This window comes from Branchiostoma floridae, chromosome 7 (genome assembly GCF_000003815.2).
Source record: "Branchiostoma floridae strain S238N-H82 chromosome 7, Bfl_VNyyK, whole genome shotgun sequence".
NCBI lineage: Eukaryota > Metazoa > Chordata > Leptocardii > Amphioxiformes > Branchiostomatidae > Branchiostoma > Branchiostoma floridae.
In genome coordinates, this window is record NC_049985.1 from 860,487 (window position 1) to 872,740 (window position 12,254).

Below are 12,254 nucleotides of genomic sequence, written 5' to 3' on the forward strand. Positions count from 1 at the left end.
CATGCTTGTAGGAAGTGGAGGGATCAGGTTGGGTTATTGTTGAGCCTGTCCTTGGTACTAGGATGACAACCAAAAGATTCACACAGATTCCTCGATAATTGTAAACTCACTCTCTCTTTCTATCTCTCTTTGCCTCTTTCTCTCTCTCTCTCTCCTCCTCTCTCTACATGTATATAAATTGAAAAGTAATTGGAAATGTTCAGTATAAGCTGATAAAGAAATAGCTGCATCCAAGATAGTGGATTGAGTCTATAACTTGTCTTGTCCTTCGTACTGAAATGACAGGATTTGAAAGGATCTAGTCTAGAAAGATAGAGTATAACTAAGTTACTCGTATCTTGTACTTTCCTAAATAAATGAGACTAAAATGGTTGGGTATGATAGTGTATAAGTTGATTAAAAAAAAAAAGAACTTTGTAGAAACCACTGGACTGAACATACAAGCGCAAACCTACAAGTACAAGAATAGACAAGCAAGATCTATAATGAGGTTGAGGGGAAAACTGAGGACTGGGGGAAAGTAGAATACCTCTGTATGATCAATCGTGATGAGAGTGTTCTAACTTCCAGAAAGACAGAGCATGAGTAATTCACTGAAAAGTAATATGGCTGATTCTGACCAGACCTGTCCTTTCACTCACACACTCACTATCCATGGTTAGATTATACTGCTGCTGGGTTCCCTGACGCAGGGGTAGGCAGCAGTCGGCCTTTGTACTGAAATAACCATCAGGGGCAATCAAGAAGACAAGATTAAAGATTATGCATGGCTTGAAGGAGAATCAGGATCCAAACATGTCTTCGGTATTGAGCCATGACTCTGATTGATAAAAATTACCCAAATTTCATGTTCACATCTCACCAAGTATCTTCCTTCTGTAAAATTTTAATTAAGGAAAAACAAAACATGATGAAAACTTGCAGTTGGAAGTAGAGTTCCAATACAAATATGTTTTTGGTTTGTTACTGAACCATGACAAGTGAGTGTATGATTGATGTTGGAGTGTTGATGGTGCACCAAGTGATTTACTCCACAATCACACCACCTTCCCTACACATTACACCACATCCATCATACAGCCTGGAGTGGTCTCAAAAAGAGCTCAGCTCCTCCCCTAGGCTGCTACAGGAAGTGCTAAGTGTATGGTTAGTTTCAGAAGGATTCTCCAAGAGCCGTACACACGCCACTATAAGACATTGCCTTGGTTTTCAGACATCTTGAAGTAAAACATTCGCAAAAGGTTGAGATGAGGTCAAGTTGCATAAAACAATATCAAGAACTTGTAACTTAGAAGGCTAAAATTGTGTAGACTTGGTAATTGGGATCAAACCTCTGCAAGACAGGGAAGAAAGGATGCTAAACCGGATAGTGAGTGAACTGTTGAAAGAAATAGAAATTAAACTATTTGGAAATTTTGGAGATCTTTTGAATTAAAACTTTAGCATGTGGTCAAAATGAAACAGATTCTGATAGGACAGTCTGTATCTGTGCACACATGCAGTAAGTGAATGTATAGTCATAGAGTTCCAAATCTTCTTTCTTTCTGGCAAATCTTTATTAGAATTGTAACAATACAATACAATATAGAGTTCCAAATGTAGCCATAAAAGTAAGGTAGAGTTATAATGGTCACCCTTTATTGGAGTGAGGAATGATGCCTTTCATGTAGCTGATACTAAAGCAATGGACTGAGAATATGAATCAATAAATACTCCACTTTCCTCCGAGGATGTTTTACGAAGATAAGTTCTGAAATTTATGGCAGCGTTGCGGCTTTTTGCGGCAGGTCAGGTTTCCATACAGGTTTTGAATAGTTATAAATGTCAACCCGGCATTTTACATTTTTGTGACTTTTGGTCTTTCTTCAGCTGCCCGGTTTTCATCAATGTCCGTCTTCACAAAGGAAAACTCTCCGACCATGGATCATCAGAAGTCGGATAAAAGAGCGCACAGCGGTCCTGAATGTTGCCTTCCCTGTGATGAATGTACCTGAAACCTGGCTGGTCACACATGTGGCTTGGCTACAAATGTAACCAGTGTAAAACGCTACATGAATCCCGAGGGATTTGCCACTGTGTGGTGCAATGGTTGGTGACAGATCCAAATGTCACGGTGTCGGCTCAATGAGTAGGCAGTGCTCAATCTTTGTTAGGATGAAATGAAATTTATTTGTACTTAATGCAGCTGTTTGTTTGTTTGTTTGTTTGTTTGTTTTATCTAACCGTGGCAGCCCCATCTCAGTGTTACATCACTGCTTTCTGGGGGGCCCTGGAAGGTATACATACATATAATATATAACATGAATACATACATGACATGTAGCAAATCAAATATACATCGTACATGCACAAAATATGACAGGCTTTAATCAATACTTACTGTCGATATCCTGGTCTGGTTGTTAAGATGTGTTAAGTTCGGGGAGAGACTAAGAGGACAGTAGGAATTTAAGAGAACAGAGTAGGGAAAAGAGAAGTTGAATCTGTCACTTCAGAATGTGTGTGCCAAGAAGCTCAGACATTTCTTGTTCATATACCAGTGCATTAGCATCTGAGGAGCAAAAAATTGAAGCACAAGGGGCATTCCTTCATTAATGAGGTCTAGTGTTTTTTAAAAATCATTTTTAGGTTGTCACTTCATAGTGATTTATTTGTTAGTGATCAATATCTTAATGCAAATGGTGGGGAGTCACTAGGCTAGCAGACATGAGATCGAGAGGTCCCTGGTTCGATTCCTGGCAGTCCTGGAAAATCACTTTACACCACTTTCTCACCCTGCCTAGGTGTGAAAATAGGTACCTGACTTTGGTTGGGGAGGTAAAACTAAAAGGCGATGGAAGGAGAGGGTTGGGTTCCACCTTCCAATACCGTGCCTTAGACACAGTAGATTAACAACCCAATTTGTTTCTACATCCTACATACTTAAAAAGGCTTTTTTACTACCTTAACCTTCACCTACATGTATCTTAATGCAAGGCATTAGAATCACCATCATGATCGCAGCATTGTGATATAGTTCAGTATTGACACCCTGTGAAATGTTGGATTCCGGGTTTATCAGAGCGTGTAAATGCTTGGGGAAGGTTTCTTCAGAGATAACAGAGTTAATCTCTACACTGACAAACGATATGTTTTCTGGCTGGCACACTTAGATGTAATCACTTTTGGATTGTCACCCTGCATTTCAGTCTTGCAACCTCGGGGGGATCTTTACATGCAACAGCAGCTCACGCTTTTCAACAAGATCTTTCTGGAAAGTACAGAATTTACATGGTATAGATTTTTCTGAGGTCTTCAAAAAGCTGTGGAGTTGTGCTTATGTAGATGCTTTTTTTCCCCTGGAGTCCTACAAATGTATTTGTCTGATATGTTATTTCATCTGAGAAATATACATTGTACTATTTGTACTATTTGTGAAGTTTTGTTTGACCTTCTTCAAAGTATTATTGTAAATAAACAGAGAAACATTGAAACAGTAAAAAATTATGTTGTTTAGAAAATGTCCTTGTGCCATGGCTGTATAGGAAGTTTATTTCCAAATTCAAGCTGGCTTGTTTGTTTGTTTGTTTATTTATTTCGATCTCCAATAAGATTTTACAATGATTATTATAAACTCTATTCTTCCTGGAGTCGTCCATCAACAAAACACAAACAATCAAATAACATAAAGTCAACAAAAGTATAGGCAGGATGATGCAGTTTTGAAAAAGAATTACAAGTCGGTACCATTTTACTGTGAGTTAAAGTACAGATGTGCAGTGGCTCGAGAATTAAACCTGGAGACACCGAAGCTTACACAAAACAATTTCCCGAGTTTGTACGAGGGAGGAGACATGGTTACATGATGGATAGCCTTGCCATCCTCCATTTTGCCTTGTCACTTCCCCCTGTTTGGGTGCCGGAGGGTGACAAGTTTTCTGGTATTAAAGTCATAAATCATCGGCAGTGTTTAGGTCCCTCCTGGGCAGACAGACAGGATGTAGCTATGACAGAAGCAGAAGTGTGGTGTTTAGTCCCCCCCCCCCATTTACAGATAGGATGCAGCTATGACAGAAGTGTTTGGGTCCTTTGTGGTTTATAGACAGATAGGATGTAGCTATGACAGAAGGACTTGCCTTAGTATCTCTGCCTGTTGGCTCAGATCAGCTCCTTTCCAAGACATTTTAGTTTTTACACACACTGATTCAATTCTGTGATAGAAAGAAATTCTGGACTTAAAAAGCTTAACATGGAAACTTCCTTGGCTCACAAATTTTCAGGGAGTGGAAATATATTGAAGTTTTGTTACCCGCAGTCTGTTTTCATTTCGTCCTCTTTGCAAGATTTTATAAAACGAATAAATATACCTGAGAACCAAACAATTGAATTATTGATGCCAAATCTGCTATATGTCAGACAAGAGAGATGGAGCCCTGTGTGTGGCAGATGAATCGATCCTGCGTTGTGTGATAAGCTGCTAGGAAAAGAACAAAAGATAAAGAAAGATCAAACTCTCTCATGTGTGGAAGTGACGTGGTACATATTTAGATTTTGAGGAATTGATTTTTCTACATGATTGGGAATGAACTTACAATCGTTTTCCAAAGCTCCTAAAATGATTTGCAGATGCTTGCCTATCATTTTAAGACCATAGCAGGTCGTTATCGGTAAATTATGGACTGGGAATTGATCTTCGTTTGTTTTATTATAATAAGAAGTTTATTTGCAAGTTCGTGCCCGAGGGCTAATTGCAAGTACATGTACATGGTATACACATAGTGACAATGGACAGCCATAAATAATATTCTAATCTAATACTAGTGTTGGCTATTTCTAAACAGGTTGGGTTTGACTTCTTTTTTGGAAGCAGAGGGAGACGAAAAGTCCCACATTTTCTAGAATTTGTGGGTTCTGCGATTTCAAGAGAAAAGTAGCTTTCTGTTCGTCTGTCAATGTGGGGAAGTTGGGATAATACTTTGTGACTTCTCTAAACAGAGTGATTCTTTCGGTTTCGTTGAATGAACATTTGGAAATGAAGTGTGTCTCGTCTCCCACTGCTTTAGATGTACAATATTTACAAATTAGGCAGTTAGACTTAGAAAAGGAATGTAAGATTGCAAAATAGATTTTTTTGTATTATGGTCAGGGTGATACAGTTATCAAAATAAGCTTAAATAAACTCATTGTACTATTTTTGAATAATACATTTAATATGTATTCCAGGTAGTAATAATTTGTTGGTCCTCAGGCATGCAAGTTTAACGTACATGAAGACTAAATCATCAACTCATTAATTCATTAACTCCTATAAACTGATGTGAATACTTGACTGTCTGTCATTCTAACAGGTTTCTAGCAAGGATTTAATTTTATCGTACTCAACTTGGGAATGGCATGGTAGCGAAACAACCAATCAGAAAATTGGTGTGGAAAGGGGGCCTTGGCCCTTCCACGGTGATATGTTGACAATGTAGAGTTAAAAGATGGCACTCTGTTAACATCACATGTAAATTGAAGGATTTATTGGTCAGTTTTCAATGGCATATCATCATTTTTCATTGTTCAGACATTGATTAGACATTGTTGAACAAGCAAATGCACCACTTCACTAGTTAGAAATTAGCGTAGTGGCCCTTATTTTAGCGTAGTGGTCACAAATTTTAGCGTAGTGGCCCACTACGCTAAAATGCACTAGCTAGAACCCTTTCTAATCATACATGTATTCTGTCCCCTTGTATTTGTTTATTGGATTGATGTACATGCAGACCTGACCCAGTTCTCGTGCATGGCACATTGTAATCAGACTGGCATCAAGGAGATTATTTGCTGCCATCATCACAGGATATCTCTGATCAACTGTCTGTCAACTTGAATCCGCATGGGCAAACTGTCAAGGATAGATATCTCATTAGCAAGACTGCATCGTGCTTCTAGTTTCCACTCGTCGGTAAGGCCACACTGACTTGATTTTATGGATGACGTCTGCGCGCCCATTGAGGTTCGCCTGTTCTCCAAGAAAAAACTGTCCAGGGCTGTAACTGGCCCCTCCCCGTGAGGGCTGGCGAATGTTTGGCAGGCTGCTATAAGCGAGATTTAATCAGGCTATATATTACATATATTAATTGATTTGTTAAACTATATTTGAAAAAAAGACATTTTACAGAAATTAAGTATTAGATTGATAGTTGATAATCTGTGTTGGTAAAAGTCAATATGAACATTTTTGAATGTCATTTCCAACACTAGAAAAAAATCAATCAAACTATCAAATGGTTTATTGATTAAACAAGGGTCTGGCAGCCTAGGGATGAAAACATGTGTGTCTTATTGACAGAATCTCTACATCAAAAATCTTAATCCAACATTCTTAATTAAGTTATGATGATTAAGCACAATGAAATGTGATAACACATCAAAATTAAGGCTGGTGTTGTTTTGACTGGCAAATAGATATTTGGTTTTACATGAATCATCATCATCATGAATAGAAAGTAAAGCAATAAACAGCTCATCAGCTTTGTCATTTTGCTTTCATAGAGAATTTATTAAAACATTAACAGCACTTGACTGTTGCGGAATGTAGTGGTGGGAATGATCGGTAAATTCATTTCCATTTTACATGTTTCCTCTCCGCGGCTGAAGCTTCCCCGATGCGCTGCCGGCGATGCATTTGCCGAGGTTGCGACCCCACATTAATTATTCATCAGCTGCAGATGCAATTTGCTGGAGGAGTTTTAGCCGAGTCCGAGGAACCGACTCCCTCATTTGTGTCAGCGAGGATTCCTCCCTTCTGATTTTACCCCCGGGATAGGGGAGAAATTGCGTGTATCATCCTCAAAGCCGCGTACGTGCGCCGGTTGTCGTTGGTTACCACCGTACGAGGCTGGATGTTTCTCCTGACGAGGACCGGATGCTGTTATCGCCAGGCGAGGTGGTTAGAATAGCGCTGCTCGACTTTGCAGGCGTCTGTCCGCCGCGCAATGAGGTAAAGATCACTCAGCCAATTTTCTGAATGGATGTTAACTAGCGGGAAGTCACTCCAGCCGCTTAACTGGAAGGTGATGTGGTTTATTGGGTTATTTGGAGCTAGTTCAAGTAGCGGGGCCCTAACAGTCACACAATGATATTGAAGTGGTTCCGGGGAGGATAATGTTACAGCCTATAAGGACTGTTACAAGCCACAAAAGGAAACATGATACAGCAATACAGCAGCTTGACAATGACCTTGATATTTCCAGTGCCAATCAGTAATTCTGTGGCAGCGCTGATCATGGGTTTGACGTCTTGCTGTTTGCTGTCGTCATTCTCGTTTAACACTGATTAATGTTACTTAGAAAACCATCAATGTCATGTAGCTAGCATTATTACATTGATGCATCAATAGCATTTAGCTGACTTGAATGTGTTATGATAGTATTGTTTTATCGTACCTTTCTTGCTTCGTGACAGGTTTTCTATAATCTATTTTTTTTAAAGGAGCATTTGCTAGATTCTATGGTGCGACTTTCTACAGCATGGAGGCTAAGGCTAATAGTTAGGGTGGGAAGGGTCTCAAAGTAGTTTGGGTAATGGGATGAAGTCTGCCATCTCTATACTAGTTACAGCTTGAAGTGTTGATCATTGTGAACTCTTGGGTATGGGGGTGAAGCTTGTCACCACTTATTCCTCCGTTACTGTCTGTATGGGTAAGTGGGTGAAGTCTGCCATCCCTGATTGCTCCGTTCCTGTAGGGATATAATGTTTATCTCCCATGGCGTCCCAGCCACTTGTTACCTGTGCAGACCTGATCCCATAATCTGTGGATGTGGAGGCAGGAGCCAAGTATGTAGGTCAGGATTTATAGTCGTTACAGCATCGTAATGGTTCATCTGGTGTGTCAATATTCCTGTGTCAAGGGATGCTGGTTGAGATTCATTTTCTAAGGGAACAAAAGTTGAACAGTACAACTGCAGTTTTTTTTTTCAGAAAAGACATATGCAGTTTCATCTTGCATTGTTAAATTTTTTCAAGCAAAATACAAATTGTGTTTAATCGGTATTTTGATAGATTAGACTCTTGTTAAATAAGAAAATTAATGATTGGTCTAATGGAATATACATTTGCAGGGTATTGCAGTTGTAAACTTCCAAGTATAAATAACATAAACAGCAAAATTCTACACAGATGCTTTTTATCCTGAACAGTTTTTTTCCAAAGTCCTGACTGAAGTTCTACCACTCAAGACTTGCTCCTTAAGCCATGTTATCTCATATTAATAACATTTTACTTGTAGTAATTAGGTGGCGGATATCAGTGGAGTTTGAAGAGGACCCTTCAAAGATTGTTCAGAATTTTACATTCACTACTTCCTGCCTTCCAAGTTCCAGTAATTGTTTGAAGCTTCCAGCATGAATTATACACTTCTCAAGGTAGTTCCTTTAACTCAAGGCTTTTCCTTTAAATAAGGAATGTGGAAGTTCTTTCATAACAGGAAGGTAGACATGCCGGCATTACAGATGCAAATCACAAAGAGGCCCTCCTTTATTTTGCAATATACATGTTGATTTTCAGCATCGCTTAGATTTCTATATTTAATTAAGTATCAATGCAAGACTCAAGGTTGCTCCTCTGCAAGGTAGGAATTTTGGAAGTTCTTTTATCACAGGAAGGGTTTTTCAGAATCTCTGTAGCTCAATTGGTAGCAGCCTCACAGTTGAGCTCATGGTTTTTGGTAATTTGGAGACGCCAGTTCGAAACCCGTAAAGGGTATGCTTGTCATAGCTGCTTTCGTTTTTTGGAAGGGACATAGAATTGGTCCTGTGTTCAAGAAGTTACCTTGAGCATACTACAACAGCGTCATTACTCAGATTGGTACTGCAAGGTGAATTATTTTCACAAATGGAAGACAACGCCTCCTGGCAACTTGCACCCAAACTGCAGCAGCTCTGCTCAGCTATTTGTCCTCAGAACCCAATCATCAGTTAGGAGGATTTAATTGCGGATGAGGTCCCAGTGCTGGGAGCAGAGGCACAGGTGGCTCTGCCTGTCGGCCTGTTATCTTTCCCATTAAAGATGAGGCTTGTTGTTCCTCGGAGGACACGCTAACGTTATATTGGCAGGTCCCAGAAACACTCATAACGGTTTTATGGCTGTCTGCTATCAGGGAGTGAGGAATCCCTGCTGGGAACTGCCTGGCTTCATCAAAAGGAGGAGATGATATTGTCTGAATCACTTTCAGATGAAGACCTGATCTAGATATGAAGGTGGTATTGTTACCTGAGGTGAAACCAAAAATTTTTGATCATTTTCCAATCTCATTTCTATTTACTGTGTGTATTTGAATATAAGACTGAGGAGAGGCAAGACTTGTTATTTGTGGCTGTGACTGCAAGATTTCTTACATGCAGGTTTTTCTTGTGCAATTTTTTCATGCACACAAAATAACTACCCAGTATATCAGGAGTATTTTAGTATTAAGGCTGAGTCCACTTAGAAGCTTGTTCTTTAAGCTTGTGGTTTTAGACAGATTTCTTGTAATAAAGTATGTATTGTGTTTGGTTCATTTTGTTGAAAATTATGATGACACAAGATAGAATAATTGTCATGAGCACTCGATCAAAATTAAGAACAGATTTGCTTTCTGTTGACTGTCAGTGGCACTGTTTGAAAAAGTTAGTTAAATCCAAATTGAATGGTTCATTTTACAAAATCTTGGGCTCGCGCTGATTTCTGGAGTATTATTGAAGATTATAATCATATCACAGCGAGATTGAAGCCTCCCAATGCTGAGTAACTGTTGATGCAGACATAAGGACAGTTCTGCTTTCTGTGGGCCTTAAACTATCAGAGGCAAGTGTTGAAAATGTTAGGTTAACTCAATTGGTCATCAAAAATATTGGGCTACGAGCTGATATCTTGAAGTTATTGAAGATTATAATCATATCACAGCGAGATTGAAGCATTCCGATGCTGAGTAACTGTTGATGCAGACGTAACGACAGTTTACCGTTTGTGCGGACTGCCGGGGACGAGTGATTGATCAACTGTAGTCTGTTCCACTAATGGATTCCTGGAAGCTGGGTGTCGTTTGCGGGAGGGGGGCTGCCGGGGAATACCAATGAGGCGGCGGGAGGGAGATGGATCCGTAATGGCCGCCTCCAACGAGCTGCCGAGGTCACGGGGTCATCTTGGGAAGCGAAAGCTGGGAGTAAGGACTGCGCATACCGCCGCGGCGCTTATCGTGATGTGTTGATGCACGTCTGCTTCACGCCGCCTGTTACAGGTGTGCTCTCATCGGCTTGCAGAAGGAGTGGTTGGGTTACAGGAAGGCAGGGCTGTGCGGGATGACGTACCGCTCCCTCTGGTGGTGAACAATTTCCACGTCCTTCATGTTGTTGTTCTTTTGTAGGAAAGGTTGTGATACTTTCAAATCCACAGCAAACGCTGATGTCAAGCTCAGATTATTTGTGATACCAGGATACGTTTTGGAGGATTGTTTATTTTAATGTTATACAATTTCCTTGTCTGTTATTTCTTGTCCTTCATATTGTTGCTCTTTTTTTCGGGGAAAGGTTTTACTTCCTTTAAATCTTTAGTGACCACTGGCAGCAAGATGAGATGATTTGGGATACTAGGGTTTATTTTTACAGGATTGTTCATTTTAATGTAGTACTGTAACAGTTCCCATGCCTTTTATTACTTGTCCTTCATATAACAGTTGTTCTTTTTTGGAGGGAAAGGTCTTGATTCTTAAAAATCTTTAGCGCACTAATGGCAGGGTGACATCATTTGTGTTAAGATGCAATTTATACAGGCCTGATAATTCTAGTGTTTTGCGATTTCTTTTCCTGACTTGTTTCTCATTTTCAGGAAAAATTGCAGTTCTTCAACATTTCTTTGTCAGATTTTTTAGAATAACAATGGTTACAGGACAAGACTTCTACACAAGGGATCTTCACATTCACTGCTCTCGAGTATTTCTAGTCTAATTTTTTAGGTCTAACGTTTTCCTGTGTTGTTGTTTTGCGCAGGAGATGACTGAGGTCGGCCCTCCTCTGACTGGGATCCACACGCCAATCAAGACTGACGTCTCCAAGTTTCCCTTCCCTGCAAACCAGGTAGGAAACCCCTCCGTACTCCATTTCTGTATTCTATAATAAGCTGGTTCAAGGTTTGAAGTGCACATGCTCAATGTCCTTCACATGAAGGACCTTGGGTATTCAGACCCCTCCGTACTCAAGGCTAAAAAAATGTGTTTTCTGCAATAGGCTTGATCACTGTTTTAACTGCTTATAAATGCACGAGGTCAAAGGTGAGATCCGCTCCATTTCAGGTCTAAAAATGCTTCAGTTCTGTCTGTTGTCCTACAATAAGACTGCTCACTGTTCCAAGTGCACATGCACAGTAAGGTGCATTGTGGGTAACATGTCAAAGGTTAAGGCTCCATACAGTTCTAGTCTGGACCATGCTTGTACCATGTCTTACCAGGCTTGGATAGGGGCCTATTCTTTGACACATTACCCACAATGCATAAAACTGGGCATGAGCAGATTGAACCATGAATGAGTTTATTAAAAAAAAAGAAAAAACATGAATCATACAAACTCTGTATATGTTAAACTTGCATTATTGCAAGTTGTCCACATTTTTGTTGACTCTGCCATCTCAAAATTTCCCTGGATGTTGCTGGTTGGGACTATTTTGAGCTCTGGTATTACTACTAATTCTGTCAGCAAATTCCTGATGTGTACGCTTGGAAATATAGGTCATGATTATCCTTTCATGGAATCCCGGGATTCCATGCCTCCTTCTCCTGTCTGGACTTATCGATCGCCTTTTCACGCTGACAAATCACTGCCCTAGTTTAACAACTGGTCTGCTTCGTGTTCGTGTTGCAAACAATTTACATCTGTTTTTGTGATATGATTTATTGATAATAAGTAAATTATTCAACTGCTGTTGATGTTTGTTGGGCTATTCCATTCTAGATTTGAAGGAGGGGGAAATAGAAAAGAAGTGAGAGAAAGGATGGTTTTTCTGTATAGCAGATTGAAATTTAGAAAGCAAGAATGGTCATATTGTACAACAAGTTGAAATTCAGAAATTACCTCCTACTCAACTTCTCAATGCAAGGAGCTTTTATCAACAGGCCTTGCTCAATGTTAGAAACACATTTCACAAATGAAAAAAAATGATTAAAAAAGGTTGATCCAAAAGTAACTTTTAGTTTGTGCAAGTTGTTCTAACAACCAGAAGGGATTTGACAACAATTCTGTTAACCCTCCCCTCTACAATGG

The 12,254-nt window shown here is 39.7% G+C and overlaps 1 protein-coding gene across 1 annotated transcript in view; it reads left to right on the top strand.

Annotated features, from left to right (window-relative positions):
• The window catches only part of LOC118419229 (AF4/FMR2 family member 4-like), a gene marked incomplete in the record, with an annotated part of 177,201 nt that overhangs the window by 84,020 nt on the left and 80,927 nt on the right, over window positions 1-12,254 (top strand). The window contains 1 exon segment of the mRNA XM_035825579.1: window positions 10,989-11,075. Coding sequence (XP_035681472.1) covers window positions 10,989-11,075 — 87 coding nt within the window.